The 23,311-nt window shown below is 37.9% G+C and overlaps 3 protein-coding genes across 3 annotated transcripts; all 3 read left to right on the top strand.

Moving 5' to 3' along the window:
• The first annotated feature begins 326 nt into the window (after nt 1–326).
• LOC132862483 (uncharacterized) lies at nt 327–3,755 on the top strand. The gene is made up of 6 exons (XM_060894525.1): nt 327–441; nt 581–880; nt 1,008–1,337; nt 1,750–1,854; nt 1,974–2,005; nt 3,495–3,755. Exons 1-6 carry the CDS (start codon nt 399–401, stop codon nt 3,753–3,755), a joined length of 1,071 nt encoding a protein of 356 aa, XP_060750508.1. The 5' UTR covers nt 327–398.
• A 1,922-nt stretch (nt 3,756–5,677) lies between these two features.
• LOC132862482 (uncharacterized) lies at nt 5,678–7,893 on the top strand. The gene is made up of 5 exons (XM_060894523.1): nt 5,678–5,720; nt 5,818–6,117; nt 6,245–6,574; nt 7,301–7,362; nt 7,633–7,893. Exons 1-5 carry the CDS (start codon nt 5,678–5,680, stop codon nt 7,891–7,893), a joined length of 996 nt encoding a protein of 331 aa, XP_060750506.1.
• Nucleotides 7,894–10,352: 2,459 nt separating this feature from the next.
• Nucleotides 10,353–12,857, top strand: LOC132862428 (uncharacterized). The gene is made up of 4 exons (XM_060894435.1): nt 10,353–10,677; nt 11,711–11,821; nt 11,927–11,958; nt 12,433–12,857. Exons 1-4 carry the CDS (start codon nt 10,452–10,454, stop codon nt 12,685–12,687), a joined length of 624 nt encoding a protein of 207 aa, XP_060750418.1. The 5' UTR covers nt 10,353–10,451; the 3' UTR covers nt 12,688–12,857.
• The last annotated feature ends 10,454 nt before the right edge of the window (nt 12,858–23,311 follow it).

The following is a 23,311-nucleotide window of genomic DNA, read 5'->3' as shown; positions in this document are numbered from 1 at the left end:
ATATTTATAAAAGGTCAACAAAGTTATTATGACATTCCTTGTTCTGTTTTTTGGTTGCCAGTTGTTATGGTGTCAAACAACATTAACCAGGATCAGGTTTAATTTTTTTTTTTCATTATATCTGTTTAAAAGCTTCTGCTCAGCTAGTTTTTTGAAAAATAAAGCCTCAGTTACTTGCAACTTTAAATAGATTAAATGGATAAAAAGAAATTTAAAACACAAATCACATTCAGTAATAAAGAGGAAATGAGCAGTGTGAGACACAACATACTGTCTTAAAAAGGAAATTATGCATCCATTTAAGCAATAACAGCTACAGTAAAAGAAGTTCACTTAAACATTTCCCCGTGTGCTGGAAAGAGCAAAAGAAGAGTAGAAGTGAATTGAAGCTTCTTTCCATGATGAAAAGCCTCCTCATTTTTACCCTCTCCCTAATATCAGGTCAGCTGTTTGTTTTTTAAACTAATATAATGTTATATAATATTATAATATTTAATATAAAAGTCATTGTTTTGTATTATGTTTGTATTAAGGTTATTAGATAGTATTAAAAACATTAGTATATCTGTTTGACTGACAGGTCCAGTGGCCTGTGTTATGACTGGCTACACAGGAGGAAGCGTCCTTATAATATGTGATCTAAGATGGGGTTCAGGATTTAGTACATATATTTGTAAACTGGGAAGCAGATCATGCACAGATATAATACGTACTAACACCACAGAGAACTCTGTTCAAGAGGGAAGATTCAAGCTGTATAAAAACAGTAATAGATTTTTGAGAGTGTTAATCAGGAGGCTGAAGCCACAGGATGCTGGAGTGTACATAATAGGAGTAGAGGATCAGACGCCCATTGATGTGAAACTGACTGTTCTTAATGGTGAGTAAATATTTATCCTCATGGTATTAATACAACTGAGACATTTTGCCCTTCCAACATAAAGGTAAATTATCATTAAGGCATTATACATCTTTGAGCTTTGTTTTCTTGTTTGTATAATTAACAGATTCTTGTTGTGATGGACCAAAAACAGTGAATGTTTTTCCTGGACAGAATATCAGCATCATCTCTAACTATCCTGTGGTTTACAACAGAGACTACAAGTTTATCATGAAACTTGAAAATGGCAGTGTTTCTAATGCCATTCTAGATACTTTTAATGTACCCCAGAACAACAGGTTCTCCATTTCTGATGACAGCATTGCTAAAGTTCTCAGTATGAACATCAGTCATGTGACAGAAGCCGATGATGGAGTTTATTTATATGGAATCTTCAACAGAAAGAACTCAATCAAGTATTATTCCTTCTTCAGAGAGATTCATCTGCATGTTATAGGTGAAACTTCTAATATTGTTGTTTTAAATATATATGAATATTTACACTAAATGTGAGTGGACAGTATTAAATTCATGTGTAAAGTTTTAAGATCATGCAATTGTTTCTTTTGTGTTAAATACAAAATCTAAAGCACTGATTTCAACTAAGACAATGAATTTCAGTAATAATTTACTCAATATACATTCTGTAACACTTACAATTTCATTCTGTGTTAATGTTCATTGTTTACATTCAGAGGATCAGTGCATTACAGTCATGATAATGCAAGCTTTAATGTCTTTATGCTCAAAAAGACCAGGAAGTGACCAGGAACACTACTGTGCACACATACACACTACAAAATACATGTTTGTGCTCATGTATGAAGTTGATGTTTTTGGTTCTGTATTGTCTCTGTTTCTTTCTCCAGAATCCTCTGTTAACACCACAATCATCATCATCAGTGTGTGTGTGCTGCTGATTGGAGGATTTACACTGTTGCTGATCTACAAGCTGAGACACAAGGGGACACAAGGTATACACACACACACACACACACACACACACACACACACACACACAAACTCTTTGTTGTGTGTACAGCTTCATTGCTGCAGTCACCTGGAAGAAATTGAACCATTTGTATAATTACAGTTTCAAGACCTTCATCCCAAGACAATGAACATGTGAGTATTTATATCTAATTGTTAGACCTACACACAGGCTCCCCGTGACCCGAGGTAGAACCGATAAGCGGTAGAAGATGAATGAATGAATGAATGAATGTTAGACCTACATGTGTATCACTTTTTATTTAGGCCATTGGGGCTGCAGTGTCACTAAGTCTCTATGCTATAAACCCGATCATATCACACTTTTATGTACACCTGTGTGCTTGTGAGAAAATGTTGATATTCATCATATATAAGTTCCTACAAAGAATTTTCAGGTAAATTGTTGTGTGAGACTGGGTTGCCAAGCTTCCTCTAATAATTGGCTCTACTTGTGGATGAAAAGCAGGACTGTGCAAAGCCATAAAATAGAGAATATGCTGAAAACTTTACAAGTGTTAATACTGTGTTACTGGGATTAGTGGATAGTACTAGAGATGAGCCGGATACTCGGCTGAAACGAGTATCCGGTACGGATAAAGCACTTCTGCCGAGTACGAGTATTATAAGAGTAATACGAGTCAATATCTGTGCTCAGATTGAATGAAAATTATCATTAGGTAGCTGATTGTGTCAGCGTTCTGTGATAGGCTAGTCACAGCGCCCCTCCCCTACACACATACAGATGTATTGTGTTGCTGTGTCTCGCTCTGCTCACTCACAGTCACACACAGAACAGCTCTCTGTCTCTCCCTCAGTCACTCGGGTTCGTGGGTCTTTTCCGTTAACGTTTAGGGTTTCTTCAGCTTTTTACTTCGGGTTGTAACGTTAATAATACGTACTTACTAACCAGTAAAGTTCTGGTAAACGTGGGTTCGTTCAGACGTGGTGCTTGCTTGGTAGAATGCGACTCGCATTGCGTCTCTGCCTGTCGGAGATTTTTTTTCTTTTTTAAACCTTCAGCTGTCTCTAACCAGTAACCAGACACTGAGTGTCTGACACGTTTTTGCTGTATTTCATAAAAACATAAAGGTGGTAAGCTAGTGTTATAAATATTACAAATTAATTATTAAGCTACACACACACACACACACACACACACACACACACCTGGTGTGGAAATAAAAAAATAAAAAAATCACACTGATCATGAAAAAATTAAAAGTTAAAAAAGAAAGTTATGTTGTTCATTACATTTTACTTCATAATTGCACTGCATTGTTTTGTTTTCATTGTTGCAAAACTTGTTCTGTAATATAGTTTGTTTGCTAACGTGATCAAAACCATTGATCTGAAGCCCAATCCTGATGCTGTCCTGTAAATATTTTTCTAATCAGCAATAAATATAACAATTTCTGATCAACCCATATCAATTGCATGCTTAAAATAACATACCGGTTAAAGCCCTGCCCATTTCAAGATAGGCCCCACCCACTCCGAGTACAGATACAGATATTCATATGGTTATCAGATACGGATACAGATAATGCTGTACTCGCTCATCCCTAGATATTACATCATCCTACTACAATAAACAGTAACAGTAATTTATTCCTTATTTTAGGCTCCTTCTGTTCATGAGAACAACCTGCCTAATTTACCCACATATGAAAACTTGAAAATAAAAATAAGATCGAATTATCAGAATCTGGATTCATCAACAAACCAGTCCGATTCAACGTACCAAACACTGGACCCACTGACCAACCAATCAGATTCAAGCTACATGTCTCTGAGTAACACCGCCGACCAATCATATTCACATTACCATTGTCTGAATGCTAGAACTCAGATGAACTCAGTTTACCAGACACTTCATTCTTAATGCTATCATTTTTTATTCTTTTCATTATGATGTAAAGTTATTAATTAAAACATAATTGTTGCATAAATTTCTATTGTATTAGTTTCAGCATGTTGCTATAGGAAAATACTCACCTCAGGGTGTTAATATTTACGCCTAATAACTGATTATTTACCAATAACAGCACACTTTTCTGTGTTTTATTTTATACTTACCACGTTGCTTTTTCTTTTTCTGGGTTTTAATGTTAACTGTGTAACCTTTAAAATGTTATTTAATGTGAAAACAAATGCTGTACATATGATCTATATGCGAATAAAATGTTGGTGACGTGGTGAAATGGTTTAACTGACCATTATGGGTTGGTGAAGATTGTATCATAACACCTGAGTGAAAGTTTTTATTGTGTACATGTCAGTATTATAAGTGTATTTGCATATGAAGTGAAATTTGACTGCAAATTCAAATAATAAAATGACTGTGAATTATTGCTTACTTCAGTAATCAATGTCTTGCTTGTAATGCTTAATCACAGCACAGTGATGTTATATAACTTAGTCATTAAAACATTAGACCGGATTTCATGCAGACTTTATAGTTTGAGGATAAAAGTAGATGCATAATCATTGTGTTTCACAAAGAATAAATGACTGAATAAATAAATAAATTGTCATTAGAAGGAGCTCTAAGAGTGACTTGGAAGGAGTATTTCATGCATAAGCACCGTTTCTAACTAGTACACCTATTAATTATATTACACAAACTACACTGTCAACTTATGTAGTGAATAATACTGGTAATAATAATAATAACTCTACTGGAGTGAGTGATGCTGGTAAAGACAAATCATTTCAATAAGTGAGAAAAGAAAAGTGATAAACAGAATGAAAAAGTGAACAGAACTAAAAATTAAACCTAAGCTGTAAAGCCATATGCTGTAGATGGTCCACTTGACATCTTCATTACACAACTATCTATGGATGCCTAAGGCTTACAGATGTCAACTGAACACCATAAATCTTGTTTATTTTTTCTGTTCTGTAACTTCAATAATACTTTTTATGGAAGATCACTTAGATTACAATATAGTTGTACAGATTTTGATCTTGATACATGATCCGCTGCTGTGTCCCAGAATAGAATTAACACAACAAAATGCTTTTGATCAGATGGTACGATATAGCGGTAACTGGTATAAATGAGCTAATAGCTATTAAAAACTAATGAACTGTGGATTCTGGGTTTCCTGAGCACAGGCTTAAATACAACTTGTAGTGAGGAAGGGCTGGCTCAGGGGTTAAGGAGCTGGTCACTGATCAGAAGGTCAGGGTTCACTCATCTGAACTGCCAAGCTACCATTGCTGGGCCCCTGAACAAGGCTCTCAACATTACATTCTACAGGGGTGCCACACGATGATTGACCCTGTGCTCTGACCCCGGCTTTCTAATAACTGGTGATATGGGAAAATTGGGCAGTGGTAGCTCAAGTGGTTAATGTTCTGTTTTGCTGATCAGATGATTTGGGTTCAAGGCTTCTGCTCCAGGGACGCTGTATCATGGCTGACCTTGTGCTCTGACCCCAACCTTCAAACTTGGGATATGTGAAGAAAGAATTTTACTGTGTAATGTATAGGTGACAATAATAAAAGTTGGAAAGTTACTGTTCAAGATAAGACTTGTTTACTTGCCACTTTAAATGCATTATATGGAAAAAAAAAACCTCTAACACACTTTATTCAGTAATAAAGACCGAATAAGCAGTGTTCTAGAAAAGGGGGTTGAGACAGTGCATATTTAAAACACTGACACAATATCCTTTCTAAAAAGAAAATTATGCAGCCATAAGCCATTAAGCAATAACAACTAAAAGATGTTCACTAAAACATTTACCCTTGTGCTGGAAAGAGCAAAAGAAGAGTAGAAGTGAAGTGAAGCTTTATTCGATGATGAAGATCCTCCTCATCTTCACCCTCTCTCTAATATCAGGTCAGCTGTTTTTTTTAAACCAATATAAAGTCATTGTTTTTTATATTAAGGTTATTCGATAGTATTAAAAACATTAGTATATCTGTTTGACTGACAGGTCCAGTGGGCTGTGTTATGACTGGCTACACAGGAGGAAGCATCGTTATAATATCTGATCTAAAATGGGGTTCAGGATTTAGTACATATATTTGTAAGAAAGGAAGCATATCATGCACAGATATAATACGTACTGACACCACAGAAAATTCTGTTCAAGAGGGAAGATTCAAGCTGTATAAAAACAGTAATAGATTTTTGAGAGTGTTAATCAGGAGGCTGAAGCCACAGGATACTGGAGTGTACAGAATAGGAGTAGAGGATCAGACGCCCACTGATTTGGAACTGACTGTTCTTAATGGTGAGTAAATATTTATCCTCATGGTATTAATACAACTGAGACATTTTGCCCTTCCAACATGAAGCTAAATTATCATGAAGACATTGCACAGCATTGAGCTTTGTTTTCTTGTTTGTATAATTAACAGATTCTTGTTGTGATCGACCAAAAACAGTGAATGTTTTTCCTGGACAGAATATCAGCATCATCTCTAACTATCCTGTGATTTACAACCGAGACTTCAAGTATATCATGAAACTTGAAAATGGCAGTGTTTTTTATGCCATTCTAGATACTCTTGAAAAATCCCAGAACAACAGATTCTCTATTTTTGATGACAGCATTGCTAAAGTTCTCGGTATGAACATCAGTAATGTGACAGAAGCCGATGATGGAGTTTATTTATATGGAATCTTCAACAGAAAGAACTCAATCCAGTATTATTCCTTCTTCAGAGAGATTCATCTGCATGTTAAAGGTGAAACTTCTAATATTGTTGTTTTAAATATATATGAAAATTTACACTAAATGTGAGTGGACAGTATTAAATTCATGTATAAAGTTTTAAGACCTTGCAATTGTTTCTTTTGTGTTAAATACAACATATAAAGCACTGATTTCAACTATGACAATGAATTTCAGTAAGGATGAACTCAATATACATTCTGTAACACTTACAATTTCATTCTGTGTTAATGTTCATTGTTTACATTCAGAGGATCAGTGCATTACAGTCATGATAATGCAAGCTTTAATGTCTTTATGCTCAAAAAGACCAGGAAGTGACCAGGAACACTACTGTGCACACATACACACTACAAAATTCATGTTTGTGCTCATGTATGAAGTTGATGTTTTAGGTTCTGTATTGTCTCTGTTTCTTTCTCCAGAATTCTCTGTTAACACCACAATCATCATCATCATCATCATCATCATCATCATCAGTGTGTGTGTGCTGTTGATTGGAGGATTTACACTGTTGCTGATCTACAAGCTGAGACACAAGGGGACACAAGGTACACACACACACACACACACACACACACAAACTCTTTATTGTGTGTACAGCTTCATTGTTGCAGTCACCTGGAAGAAATTGAACCATTTGTAAAATTACAGGTTCAAGACCTTCATCCCAAGACAATGAACATGTGAGTATTTATGTCTAATTGTTAGACCTACATGTGGATCACTTTTTATTTAGGTTGTTGGGCTGCAGTGTCACTAAGTCTCTATGCTATAAACCCGATCATATCACACTTTTATGTACACCTGTGTGCTTGTGAGAAAATGTTGATATTCATCATATATAAGTTTCTACAAAGAATTTTCAGGTAAATTGTTGTGTGAGGCTGGGTTGCCAAGCTTCCTTTAATAATTGGCTCTACTTGTGGATGAAAAACAGGACTGTGCAAAGCCATAAAATAGAGAATATGCTGAAAACTCTACAAGTGTTAATACTGTGTTTCTGGGATTGGTGGATATTACACCATCCTACTAAAATAAACAGTAACAGTAATTTATTCCTCATTTTAGGCTCCTTCTGTTCATGAGAACAACCTGCCTAATTTACCCACATATGAAAACTTGAAAATAAAAATAAGATCGAATGAGCAGAATCTGGGTTCATCTACAAACCAGTCTGATTCAACGTACCAAACACTGGACCCACTGACCAACCAATCAGATTCAAGCTACATGTCTCTGAGTAACACCGCCGACCAATCACATTCACATTACCAATGTCTGAATGCTAGAACTCAAATGAACTCAGTTTACCAGACCCTTCATTCTTAATGCTATCATTTTTTATTCTTTTCATTATGATGTAAGGTTATTAATTAAAACATAATTGTTGCATAAATTTCTTTTGTATTAGTTTCAGCATGTTGCTATCGGAAAATACTCACCTCAGGGTGTTAATATTTACGCCTAATAACTGACTATTTACCAATAACAGCACACTTTACTGTGTTTTATTTTATACTTAACACATTGCTTTTTCTTTTTCTGTGTTATTATGTTAACTGTGTAACCTTTAAAAAGTTATTTAATGTGAAAACAAATGCTGTAAATATCATCTATATGTGAATGAAATGTTGGTGACGTGGTGAAATGGTTTAACTGACCATTGTGAGTTGGTGAAGATTGTATCATAACACCTGAGTGAAAGTTTTTATTGTGTACATGTCAGTATTATAAGTGTATTTGCATATGAAGTGAAATTTGACTGCAAATTCAAATAATAAAATAACTGTGAATTATTGCTTACTTCAGTAATCAATGTCTTGCTTGTAATGCGTAATCACAGTGATGTTATATAACTTAGTCTTTAAAACATTAGACAGGATTTCATGCAGACTTTATAGTTTGAGGATAAAAGTAGATGCATAATCATTGTGTTTCACAAAGAATAAATAAATAAATAAATTGTCATTAGAAGGAGCTCTAAGAGGGACTTGGAAGGAGTATTTCATGCATACGCACCGTTTCTAACTAGTACACCTATTAATTATATTACACAAACTACACTGTCAACTTATGTAGTGAATAATACTGATAATAATAATAACTCTACTGGAGTGAGTGATGCTGGTAAAGACAAATAATTTCATGAAGTGAGAAAAGAAAAGTGATGAAAAGAATGAAAAATTGAACAGAAATAAAAATTAAACCTAAGCTGTAAAGCCATATGCTGTAGATGGTCCACTTGACATCTTCATTACACAACTATCTATGGATGCCTAAGGCTTACAGATGTCAACTGAACACCATAAATCTTGTTTATTTTTTCTGTTCTGTAACTTCAATAATACTTTTTATGGAAGATCACTTAGATTACAGTATAGTTGTACAGATTTTGATCTTGATACATGATCCGCTGCTGTGTCCCAGAATAGAATTAACACAACAAAATTCTTTTGATCAGATGGTACGATATAGCGGTAACTGGTATAAATGAGCTAATAGCTATTAAAAACTAATGAACTGTGGATTCTGGGTTTCCTGAGCACAGGCTCAAATACAACTTGTAGTGAGGAAGGGCTGGCTCAGGGGTTAAGGAGCTGGTCACTGATCAGAAGGTCAGGGTTCACTCATCTGAACTGCCAAGCTACCATTGCTGGGCCCCTGAACAAGGCTCTCAACATTACATTCTACAGGGGTGCCACACGATGACTGACCCTGTGCTCTGACCCCGGCTTTCTAATAACTGGTGATATGGGAAAATTGGGCAGTGGTAGCTCAAGTGGTTAATGTTCTGTTTTACTGATCAGATGATTTGGGTTCAAGGCTTCTGCTCCAGGGGTGCTGTATCATGGCTGACCTTGTGCTCTGGCCCCAACCTTCAAACTTGGGATATGTGAAGAAAGAATTTTACTGTGTAATGTATAGGTGACAATAATAAAAGTTGGAAAGTTACTGATCAAGATAAGACTTGTTTACTTGCCACTTTAAATGCATTAATTGGAAAAAAAAACCTCTAACACAAATCACATTCAGTAATAAAGACCAAATAAGCAGTGTTCTGCAAAGGGGGTTGAGACACTGACACAATATCCTTTCTAAAAAGGAAATTATTCAGCCATTTAAGCAATAACAACTAAAAGAAGTTCACTAAAACATTTCCCCTTGTGCTGGAAAGAGCAAAAGAAGAGTAGAAGTGAAGTGAAGCTTTATTCCATGATGAAGATCCTCCTCATCTTCACCCTCTCTCTAATATCAGGTCAGCTGATTGTTTTTTTAAACCAATATAAAGTCATTGTTTTTAATATTAAGGTTATTCGATAGTATTAAAAACATTAGTATATCTGTTTGACTGACAGGTCCAGTGGGCTGTGTTGTGACTGGCTACACAGGAGGAAGCATCGTTATAATATCTGATCTAAAATGGGGTTCAGGATTTAGTAAATATATTTGTAAGCTGGGAAGCATATCATGCACAGATATAATACGTACTGACACCACAGAAAATTCTGTTCAAGAGGGAAGATTCAAGCTGTATAAAAACAGTAATAGATTTTTGAGAGTGTTAATCAGGAGGCTGAAGCCACAGGATACTGGAGTGTACAGGATAGGAGTAGAGGATCAGACGCCCATTAATATGAAACTGACTGTTCTTAATGGTGAGTAAATATTTATCCTCATGCTATTAATACAACTGAGACATTTTGCACTTCCAACATAAAGCTAAATTATCATGAAGACATTGCACAGCTTTGAGCTTTGTTTTCTTGTTTGTATAATTAACAGATTCTTGTTGTGATCAACCAAAAACAGTGAATGTTTTTCCTGGACAGAATATCAGCATCATCTCTAACTATCCTGTGATTTACAACCGAGACTTCAAGTATATCATGAAACTTGAAAATGGCAGTGTTTTATATGACATTCTAGATACTTTTGAAAAATCCCAGAACAACAGGTTCTCTATTTTTGATGACAAAAGTGCTAAAGTTCTCGGTATGAACATCAGTAATGTGACAGAAGCCGATGATGGAGTTTATTTATATGGAATCTTCAACAGAAAGAACTCAATCAAGTATTATTCCTTCTTCAGAGAGATTCACCTGCAAGTTAGAGGTAAAGATTTTACTAATGTTGTTTTAAATATATTTGAATATATACATACAATAACAGATCTTACTACTGAGAGACATTACTGTCAGGGGATCAGCATGTTACTGTAAGGCAATCTGTGAGTTACTATATGAGGACTACTTTGTTACTGTGTTAGGATCAGTGTCTTACATTCAGGGAATCAGTTTGTTACAGCCAGTGGATCAGTGTGTTACTGTCAGGGGATCAGTGAGTTACAGTCAGGGGATCAGTTTGTTACTGTTCAGGGACCAGTTTGTTAGTGTCAGAGGATCACTTTCTTAATATAAGGGGTTTAGTTTGTTACTGTCTGGTGATCACTGTGTTAAAATTAGAGAATCAGTGTGTTACAGTCAGGGGATCAGTTTATTACACAGCGAGTGGATCTATTGGTTACTGTCAAGGGATCAGTTTGTTACAGCCGGGGTCCACATTAGTAACAAGTTCATTATTGGAACCAGAAAGTTCCTAGTTGATCTTATTTCAGTATCAGGATACTTCAGATCCTAATGTCTTTCTTCTACAAAGTGACATCATTGAACTGATGGCAGGAATGAGCTCTTCTCACTCACTCACTCATTTTCTACCGCTTATCCAAACTATCTCGGGCGTCATCGGGCATAAAGGCAGGATACACCCTGGACGGAGTGCCAACCCATCGCAGGGCACACACACACACTCATTCAATCACACACTACGGACAATTTTCCAGAGATGCCAATCAACCTACCATGCATGTCTTTGGACCGTGGGAGGAAACCGGAGTATCCGGAGGAAACCCCCGAGGCACGGGGAGAACATGCAAACTCCACACACACAAGGCGGAGGCGGGAATCGAACCCCCAACCCTGGAGGTGTGAGGCGAACATGTTAACCACTAAGCCACGGTGCCCCCAATCAGCTCTTCTGTACACGCATATTCACTATAACATACAAAATTATGGTTATGTATAAAGATTAAGTTAATGTACAACTTTAGTTTGTTCCTGTTCTGTATTGTCTCTGTTTCTGTATCCAGAACCTTCCAGTGCCAACATCATCATCATCAGTGTGTGTGTCATTTTGGCTCTGCTGCTGATTTGCGGATTTGCACTGATGGTCTACAAGCTGATACACATGAGAACACAAGGTAGAATTTCTTGTCTATAACATGTGCAACTTAAAATATCCATCAGTAAAAACTGTTAGTGTAAGCTGGAAGAAAATGAGTCTTTTCTTTTGTGTATAATAACAGGTCCACCACCTTCTGCCAAAGACAGTGCCCAGGTCAGTGTTTATCTCTGAATGTGTTATGTGTTTTCAAGCTGAATAAGAAGAAATATAATCAAAGGTCTTTTACAGGAGCATTTAGACAAAAATGTGTGTGTTATTAGTAGAATTATGGTTTGTTCCATAAATGTCTGTACCCTACAATAAGTTGAGTATGTGTAAATTCACATATGCGTAAAGTATAAATTATAAATATGGATGAATATCCAGCTATTTTGTGTGCTGTTTCAAATTAATTACAAAAAATAATCAAAAAATAAATCCATAAAATAAGACACATAGCACAAGTCATTCAATTCAATTAGGGCAAAAGTCAAGGCATCCTTAAAAAAAGGATTAGTGTGTCTCTATGGTAACTGACAGCTGACCTCTGTTACTGACATGTATACATGAAATTGTTCAGGTGCTTGCATCAGATGTGTATTTGTTATATTTTTTTTATTATACATTTTCATTCTTGTCACCTTGCAGGTTCCCCCTGTTCCTCGCATCTACGAGGAAGTCAATCAGACCAAACATGTGTCTGCAACAGACACTGAACTTTATATGAATGCTCCATCACAGAGCCCTAATAGAGAGATCATCTCCACAGTAGAACCACCACAAGAAAAAAATCTCACTTACACCTCTGTGAGTTTCCCGAAGAATCCAGATGATGCTGCAATCACCTTCAGTAAGGAGGAATCTACTGAGTATGCCACTGTCCAACGCACCTCAAAACTGTAATAATTTAATTATGTTTTCACCAAAATGTGCTTTCAACAGAATATAATTTTTACAATGTCAAAAATTTATGAAATATACGAAATCATATTTTCTTTTGTAACCACAAATGTTTTTGTCACTTTGAACTGTACCTGTATTCAAATAACAAATAAAAGCCACTTGACATTAAATGAGCAAACTGCAAACTGTCATGGTTTTAGTATGTTGTGCGGCAGAATCTTGAGTGATGCGACAGTGTAGAGAAAACCGTCTCAGCAGTGATTTGAGAAACAAATCACTAAGAAGCTCAAACAGACTGATCTGCCTCTCATGCTAATATCAGACAGATCAGGTCAGTGTTTGTATCTGCATTCTCATCAGGCTAAACTGACATTGTACTATACTCACATTTGAAGTAGTTCTTGATTGATCCTGAGCTCTGGTTACCGTTTGTTCAGTGTTCTGTCTGTGTGTTTATTCTGGGTTCTCTGGTTTTTCTCCATCTTCTAAGAACATGCAGTTTGGTGACTTTAATTTGCCAAACTAGAACTTTCCTCCGTGAAACAGACAGAGAAAACTTCAACAGAAGTAAAGAAGTAGAAGTGAAGTGAAGCTTGATTTTTGTTAATTGTTTTATCTCAATTACTGTCGGTACTAATTTTGGTTCTTTTTTGGCACTGAAACATTTTTGTATTTCGGCAATTGATGATTAAAGAACTACTTCTAAACACTGGGCCTACACTGCATATGAAGCGGTATGATGGAGTTGTGACAGAGACAGATAGGGCCTTTTTACACCTGGTCACTTCACGTGTTGTCTCTGATCCGATAGCTATCTGATTTGTTAAAACTGTTCCATTTACATTAGGCCACATAAATGCGTCTTGGCGAATCGGATATCAATCTGATCTTTCTACTCCCGCCCAATATGCAAATATATTTTACCTCATTTCCAGGGTAATTTAATTGTATCACGCTTTTTTGAATGCAGTTGCTACAAAAACAGCATTTACTGTTTGCTGCATTTTCGCTGGCGGCAGCAGTGCATTTTAAGACCAAATGAGACACCAGGGTGAAAGATCGGAGCCAGCACTGATGGGAAAACATATTTGTTTATGGCGCGATGCACGACTCGCGAGTCACCTGCGAGTGACGTACTTCCGTTTGGGAGGAGTATAGCGCTGACGTATGTGGCTTGAACAACCACATTCATTTACACCTGACCAGTTCCATCTGAGACACGTCCCAGACCAACTCCTGAAGTGGTTTGTGCGATCGGATTTATATCCGTCTCAAAACCATTTCGGAGGGCATTTACACCTGGTCTTTTTACGATCGGATAGCTATCGGATCACAGAAAATGCATGAAGTGACCAGGTGTAAAAAACCCCATAGGCAAATAGAATGTTAGACCTACATAGCAATGGAATAACCAACTATTGTCCCTCTCAGTAGTCCTTAAAAACCTAAGTGTGGAAATATATGTGTTTTTTATTATTATTGTTATAATTTTTACTGTTATTATTATTGTTATTGTTATTAATAATAACAATAACAATAATAACAATAACAATGATAATAATCATAATAATAACAATGATAATAATAATATAATAATAATAATAATAATAATAATAATAATAATAATAATAATAATAATAACTATTTATCATACATTGTTGGGGCGTTTGGGAGGTTGTATCTAACGATTGTATGCGAAGGAGGTTCTAATACTCCTAGCCTATCTCTCTGTGTGTCAGTCAGAACACAGGTGACTGGATCAGAACCGTAGTTGCAAATCAGGTGCTTTATTACAAGTTTGAAGGTACACAGTTCGTGTAGGAGGGCATGTAGATGCAGATGGGTATAGTAATGAGGTATGGAGTAATATAATGTGATGTGATAAGGTGTAATGCTACAGCATGGTTTTATATCAGAAGAGAGTAGGAATGAACATAACCATTAGTAGGATGTATCATAGGCACATTAACACACACAATGATAACTATTGATGACAATTGATAACTATTGATGACAAATAAGGCGTTAACAAACAGTACACACTTAAATATGGTGCTGCATGTCACATAAGCATAACCAGCAGGTTAACTAAGGCATACATCAATAATACGGCTCAGTCACTAAATACACTATTCAAATACAACTCATAAGGATCAACTCACAGCTTACTGAGAGTAATAAACACACACAAAAAAGAGCTAACAGCATAAACATGATTAACAACTTGACAAAGAGCATGAACGCACGAAACACACTAGCTTAGCATTAGAGCAATCTCTCAGAGTAACAGCACTTGCATGCTAAAAATTATCAGGACTTAAAGAACAGCTACTATAACTGTCAGGAAATGTCTAGTACACAAACTAGTACTCACAATTAGTCATGCACACACACCAATTTAATAGTGAAGCCGTACTGGTTACTCCACAGACAGTGCTCTCTCTATGTTTGATGGCATATTCCATATCAGGAAGGTAAGAGACAAAGAGAGGAGGCAACTTCTCCTTTTGGTGCAGCAGAAACTCTTAGCCATGAAGCCATTGGTTAGGAACAAGGAAATCCTGCACGTTCTTGCTGTGGGTGAGATCGTCTGCTGGGTTTCTCTCTGAGTCTTATTGAAACCAGTGAACTTAGGACTGGATCAGGCAGTAGAAGTGGTTGAAGTTCAGCCTGTCATACTCAAAGGAACAGTTAAACACTAGGCAATCTTTACCATTATAGCTGACAAAGTAATGGGAAATGTCCCAGTTCTCTCCAGTGGTCTTGCCCTCCCCCGGGGTAACTTCATTACTGTGCCAGATAGCTCCAGCTTCTTTATCTCAGACTTGTAATTGTCCACCTTCTCTGGCATCTATGCCAGCCAATTAAGCCTTGGCATTACGACCTCCTTGTGTCCCTGCAAAGTCCACCTCTTACAGGTCCCTGCAAAGTCCAGCTGGGCCTCATCTGTATGGCTGCAATGGAGTGATGAGGTGAGTATTGTCGGCTCTGACAACAGTAGTGGGCAGACTCACTTAAAAGTCTGCAATGGAAGGTTCTTGAGATGTTGCTACCTCTTCAGGACAACCTGGTCGGCAAAACCCAGATGCTCAGCAGTGAAGGCAGTTGTGATCCAGAAGAGTTATTGGGGAAACCTGAAAGGAGACTGAAGAACCAATGATTGTCTGTACCTCCTTCCGTTCCTCTGTTTTAACAAGACCTCATGGAATTAGTGGACTGAATCACTGACGTCTTCTGCGCAATGCCAGGCCGCACCCACATCGTTCAGCACTAGATCAAAACCTCTCCTGGGACGGTGGCTAGCCAGCAGCCGTATCGGTTCCCGGAGGCCCACCGTCGTGCTATAGAGGAAGAAGTGGCCAAAATGCTGCAGTAGGGAATCATCGAGGAGTCCACTAGACCCTGGTCAAGCCCAATCATCATGGTGCCCAAGCCAGATGGAACCATCTGGCTCTGCAACAACTTCCGGAGGCTCAACCAGGTGTCTGAGTTAGACAGCTACCCCCTTCCCCGGGTAGATGATGCCACAGAGCAAGCTTTCCAGCACTTCCAGCACAAAAAACATGCTGATCAATCGGCCATTCCCTTGTAATCCGGACTTTGACCGTCCATTCATCATCCACACGGACGCCTCCAACACAGGACTAGGTCAGTCTCCTGTCTCAGCAGTTTGAGGATGAGTAGCACCCGGTCCTATTCATCTCACGGAAGCTCACCCCGCCTAGAAGAACTATACCACCCTGGAATTTGAGGCTCTGGCAATAAAGTGGGCCATCGAGGAATTGCGGTACTAGCTAGCTGGGTGCCACGCAACACTGACCACACCCTACTGCAATGGATGGCATAGGCCAAGGATTCAAATGCCTGAATAACCACTTTCGTTCATATCATTGCAGGATTTCACATTCCAGTTTAAGCACTGTGTGGGAGCCCAACACAGAAAAACAGACTGTCTCTCTCACAGATACACCCGCTGGGCATGTCATCTATTAGGCATGGGCTTCGAGCTAAAGGGGGGCCCCATCAAAGCACAAAAAACATTCCTAACCCCCAAATCTCCCTGTGGCAGAAGAAACCGTGCTGCTGAGTGCGGCTGCAAGGAAGGACAATGAAAAGCGTGCCAAAACCGGAGGATCGGCCTATAACACCTCACCCTCCAGGAGAAGGCAATGTTTAAATTAGTATTATCTGAGGAAAAAATACTTTGCATGTTGAAATTATAGTCTGGTTGTGTTTATAATTATATGACTTGACTGGAGCTAGTATTTTTATGTCATTTTGTTACAGATTCACGTGGAAAAGCTGGAGGATGCCTTTGAATAGAAACCACTAAACACAACTGAAGAAGGTATTTATTTTAATTTGTTAATAAAGAGCAATGTGTTTAATTTAAAGGATGTGTATACTGTAAATTAATTTAAATGTATTTAAGGACATGAAATCAGATCTTTATCATCACAAAACAAACTTTATCATCCACCATTTCCATAAAATTAATTTTATTTTTCAGATGTGATGCATCCTGCAAAAAAAAATGAAAGCCAAGGATTTGGAGACCTGTCCCCTATCAAGGTCTGCTAGTGTAATCAGCAGAAAAAAGTTACTCATATACAGATCTATGGCCCCTCTGGCACTGACTGAAAGTGCACTGGACTGGTGGAAGTCACATGAGACAGAACTACTGTACCAGTCCTGGCAAATCTTTTCAAGAAAGAGTTTTCAATACTGCAGGATACATTGTATCTTCTCAGAGAAGCAGTTTACAGCCAAATTGTGTTGATCAGTTTATATTTTTGAAACAAAATTCAAGTTAATAGTGTTGAAAATGCATGTTACAGCCATCACTCTGATACATTAACTAGCATGCTTTAATTGCACTGTGTGTGATATTACTGCCAGTTGCATTTTTGTATTTTTTGCATTTTTGTATTTCTGCACTTTGCAGTATTTCCTAAATGTTCAGGAAATGTATGCAATCTTTACAATAAAAAAAAAAGTTGTAAGTTGCTGAATGGTCATAAATTTCCCAAAAATGGAATTTATTTGCTCAGATGCAGATAGAAAATATACAAAATCCTTTTTCGAATCAAATTTCATTGTGAATCGTTTTAAATTGAATCGTCCTGAATTAGCAAAAATCATTCTTGGATCAGGGGGGCATGGTGGCTTAGTGGTTAGCATGTTCGCCTCACACCTCCAGGGTTGGGGGTTCAATTCCCGCCTCCGCCTTGTGTGTGTGGAGTTTGCATGTTCTCCCCGTGCCTCGGGGGTTTCCTCCGGGTACTCCGGTTTCCTCCCCCGGTCCAAAGACATGCATGGTAGGTTGACTGGCATCTCTGGAAAATTGTCCGTAGTGTGTGATTGCATGAGTGAATCAGAGTGTGTGTGTGCCCTGCGATGGGTTGGCACTCTGTCCAGGGTGTATCCTGCCTTGACACCTGAGCACAGTGGGTAAGAGACCCGAGTTAGTTCGGTTAAGCGGTAGAAAATGAGTGAGTGAGAGTGAGTGAGTTCTTGGATCAAATCAAAAACCTCATAATTTGAATCGATTCACTGTCTACCCTTAAGATTCACAGCTGTAGTAATTATGGGTTTTACACTGCTATTGAGTGGGGCCTATCCAGGTCATCAACCGTCGTTTGAAGACAGTCAGTGACTCAGCTGTCCGAACCCCTAGGGGAAGTTCATGCCACAACCTCGGTGTCAGAACAGAAAAGAGCCTTGTAGTATACTTACCTCTTACCCTGAGAGACTATGAGAACAATCGAGCAGTGCCGCTCCGTTTCCGGTTTCTCCGAGGAGGACGTCTCTTCACTTCTTCCGCGCAGGGTGCTGCGGGCCCGAGGCGGGGGATCTTTCCCGCCCTCCCGCCCTTTTCCTCAGTTCGTCGAGGCGAGGGTTTGGCCGCTGTGTGTCGGGGGATGCTGCTCGGCACTACAGCTCGGCGGTGGACGTCACTCGGCCTAACAGCTTGGCTGTGGACTTCGCTCGGCCCTTCAGCTCAGATGCGGACATCACCTCGGCCCTTCAGCTCGGCTGTGGACGTTGCTCGGCCCTCTCTGGCTGCGCCGCCGTGTGCCCTGCTCCCCTCACCTGCCTCGCCGTGTGCCTTGGCTCCCCTCGCCTACCTCGCAATGGTCCTTGCTCCCCCCACTGGCCTCGCCATCATCCTTGCTCCCCTCACCTGGCAATCGGCGTGGGCCTTGCACACACACACACACACACACACACACACACACCCCCCCATCATCATGTGAGGAGTGATGACGGCTTTTTCACAGGTACACTCTTAACACTCGCATGAATTTTGTTATGTTATGAATGTTATGAATTTGTCACAAACATTTCACTGTCATCTAAACCCACAGACAACCTGAAAAACAGGGAGAAATGTTCAAGACAGCGATACTTTTACAAGAATGAGGAAAAATCACCTTATTCCCCTTATTCTAATGTGTTTGTGTGAAGACAAAAGCAATCAAACTCAGCGCATTAGCGGATTCACTTAATTTGATGGTTACCGATCGTAGGTAATAGTTATTCAATTCAAGAACGAGTTTTGCTACTTCAAAACGATTAAATTTTATCCGACGCACAATAACATTCGATTCGATTAATAATTTTGAATATTTTAGGCAGCTGAGCAAATAAATTCCATTTTGGGGAAATTTATGACCATTCAGCAACTTGATCCAGAACTTACCTTACTTTACCTGCCTTGATGCATTTTAAGCAAGATAAAATACTACTACTGGTATATATTCAATGCCCCCAAACGTTTTTTTAAACATTGCATACATTTCCTGAACATTTAAGAAATACTGCAAAGTGCAGAAATACAACAAAGTGCAAGTGCAACTGGCAGTAATATCACATGCAGTGCAATTAAAACATGGTAGTTAATGTTCAAATACAAAATTTATTTGTTTAGCGCGTTTAACAAGCAAAAAAAGGTAAAACAAAAGGTTAATATAAAGATTAATATAATACAAAAATTCAAGATTTATATTAGATATATTTAAATGTGTTTGTATTTATCCCTGATGAGCAAGTCTGAGGTGACTCAGGTGACTATGGCAAGGAAAAACTCCCTTGAAGGGTAAAGTAAGAAACCTTGAGAGAAGCCAGACTCATTTGGGTGTGAAAATATACAGTCTGACACTCTGTTCTCAAAGACCACATGAAGTTGGCATCTCCCCTTAGTATGTCCAAATACTTCATGAAGCAATGTCCAACTGGAGCTGGTACATCTCTAGATTCCTCGGGATCCTCACATGGTTGGCCTCATCTCAGTGAAGGTCCAAAATCTTCATGGCACCAAAGACGATCGGAGCTTTACAATTTCTGGATGCCTCGGGATGGGTAGAAAGAGAGAAGCAGTGGAGAGGGATTATCATATCTGCCAAGATTATGGGAAGTATTATGTGTATACCTGACCAAAGATGAAAGATAAATGAAAGATAAAAACCAAGATGAGTTTTTAATCTACATTTAAACTGGGACAGTGTGTCTGAGCCCCGAACACTATCAGGAAGTCTATTCCAAAGTTTGGGAGCTAAATATGAAAATGCCCTACCACCTTTAGTAGACTTTGATATTCTGGGAATTATCAGAAGTCCTGAGTTTTGTGATGTCAGAGAGCATGAAGTTACATGCTGTTAGTCATTTCATCTAGATCATTTGCGTTTAAGGGTTTAGTAAGAAGTTGAGACAGATCAATCAGGTTATTTGTGAATCTGTCTTTAGTGGTCGGAATAATAGTTCTACCGAGTTGATAATGTGGTGAGACACGGTTAGTATGTTCTATAGGTAGTGTGTACATTATGAGGTAATGGTCTGTGATGTCATCACTTTGAGGTATGATATCTATATCAGTGACATCTATTCTGTGTCATATTATTAAATCTAGCGTATGATTAAGACAATGTGTTGGTCTAGTGATGTTTTAGGAGGTCCATAAATGTGAGTCCTAAAGTATGTATTGTCATCATGAATGTTAAAATCTCCTACAATTAACTCTTTATCAAAATTAACCAATAGGTCTGTAAGAAAACCTGCAAATTCTCTAAGAAAATCAGTGTAGGGCCCTGGGGGTCTATACACAGTTGCTAGAGCAAGGGACATCAGGGATTTTTTTGTGTGCATGTGGGAGAGTGAAACATTAAGAACAAGAGCTTCAAAGGAATTAAATCTAGGCCGTGTTCTCTGAGTAACAGTAAATAAATTGTTAAAGATTGTGGCAACACCACCTCCATGACCAGTCTGATTAGGCTCATGCTTATAGATATATCCTGACCGGGAAGACTCATTTAGACCAACGTAATAATTTGTTTTAGCATGAATGGAGTTTCAGGAAGAGTTTGACCAAATAGGTTATTACTTCTCAAATCTGCCATACAGTAGGTGCAGCTGCAGGTATTTCTATCTTAATAGCATGGCGTCTGTGGAGATGGTAGCTAAGGTTTGTTGAATTTCCAAAATACTTTAACTCTTACTTACAATGACTAAAAACTATGAGTGACTTGTCAATCTTTCCATTTTGTTGTGAAACCCAAAGTATTCCCTGTACTTTGATTTCATTTTGGGTGGTGCCCTGCGAATCTCTCCCTCATTGCCCTCCATAGTGCATAAGACAGCAATTGGAGAGTACTGACGTAATCCGCCAAGCCACTGTAGTGAGGGTGCAGGTAACTATGCAGATTCAACTAATTTAAAGTTTACATTTATTTTTAACATTTGGTGTCATTATATAATTGCGATTCATCAGATTTTTTTTTTATTATTTTCAATCAGCTATTAACAAACATAAGATTTACAATTCAAAACTCCATGTTTCAAGGGGTGCACGGTGGCTTAGTGGTTAGCACGTTCGCCTCACACCTCCAGGGTCGGGGTTCGATTCCCGCCTCCACCTTGTGTGTGTGGAGTTTGCATGTTCTCCCCGTGCCTCGGGGGTTTCCTCCCCCGGTCCAAAGACATGCATGGTAGGTTGATTGGCATCTCTGGAAAATTGTCCCTAGTGTGTGATTGCGTGAGTGAATGAGTGTGTGTGTGCCCTGCGATGGGTTGGCACTCTGTCCAGGGTGTATCCTGCCTTGATGCCTGATGACGCCTGAGATAGGCACAGGCTCCCCGTGACCCAAGGTAGCTCGGATAAGCGGTAGAAGATGAATGAATGAATGAACTCCATGTTTCAATATTGATAAATATGTATCGCCAGGATTACTTGTCAATGCGTTGAGAAAGTGAATTAATCGTTACACAACTATTCATTTATAATTAATTATGAATCTACTACACGGCCTTGTTTAATTGATTCCCAGCTGTTATGTGAAATGAGATTAAATTAATGTTTTGATTTGAAACCTACTAAACCTTTGACTTTTTTGATACTAAATTTGAAAATGTTCAGAAATTCAAAAACTTCTCTCCGGAGAGACTCGAGCAACACCATAAAAATGTAATTAATCCTGATTACAAACTTTTATTATCTTCTAATTTTTATTTTTAGTGGAACTAAAAATAGGCAGAAATGTTTGCATTCGTCAAGCTGTCTGGAATAAATTGAACCATTTGTATAATTACAGTTTCAAGACCTTCATCCCAAGACAATGAACATGTGAGTATTTATGTCAAATTGTGTTAGACCTACATGTGTATCACTTTTTCACTTTTTATTTAGGTTTTTATTTTATCACTTTTTTATTTAGGCTTTTATTTTTAGATCATATCATACTTTTATGTACACATATGTGCTTGTGAGAAAATGTTGTTATTCATTGTACAAATGTCGCTACAAAGAATTTGCAGGTTTATGGGATTGGTGGATATTATTCCATCCTACTACAATAAACAGTAACAGTAATTTATTCCTTATTCTAGGCTCCTTCTGTTAATGAGAACAACCTGCCTAATTTACCCCCAAATGAAAACTTGAACATCAAAATGAGATCGAATGATCAGAGTCTGGATTCATCTACAAACCAGTCCGATGCAACGTACCAAACACTGGACCCACTCACCAACCAATCAGATCCAGGCTACATGTCTCTGAGTAACACCGCCGACCAATCGCATTCACACTACCAATGTCTGAATGCTAGAACTCAGGTGAACTCAGTTTACCAGACCCTTCATTCTTAATGCTTTCATTTTTTATTCTTTTTGAGTTTTAAGTTTGAGCATGTTGTTAATTGAAAACACTCACCTCAGAGTGTTAATAGTTACGCCTAATAACTGATTATTTACCAATAACAGCACACTTTACTGTGTTTTATATTATACTTACCACATTGCTTTTTATTTTTCCAGGTTTTAATGTTAACTGTGTAACCTTTAAAATGTTATTTGATGTGAAAACAAATGCTGTACAGTACATATGATCTATATGTGAATGAAATGTTGGTGACATGGTGAAAAGGTTTAACTGACCATTGTGAGTTGGTGAAGATTGTATCATAACACCTGAGTGAAAGTTTTTATTGTGAACATGTCAGTATTATAAGTGTATTTGCATATGAAGTGAAATTTGACTGCAAATTCAAATAATAAAAAAAACTGTAAAAAATAACTTTATAGTTTGAGGATAAAATAAGACGCATAATCATCAAGTTTCACTAAGAAT

Source organism: Tachysurus vachellii, chromosome 19 (assembly GCF_030014155.1).
Source record: "Tachysurus vachellii isolate PV-2020 chromosome 19, HZAU_Pvac_v1, whole genome shotgun sequence".
NCBI classification, from domain to species: domain Eukaryota; kingdom Metazoa; phylum Chordata; class Actinopteri; order Siluriformes; family Bagridae; genus Tachysurus; species Tachysurus vachellii.
The sequence above is the reverse complement of the archived record's forward strand: the minus strand, read 5'-3'. Positions and strand labels throughout refer to the sequence as shown.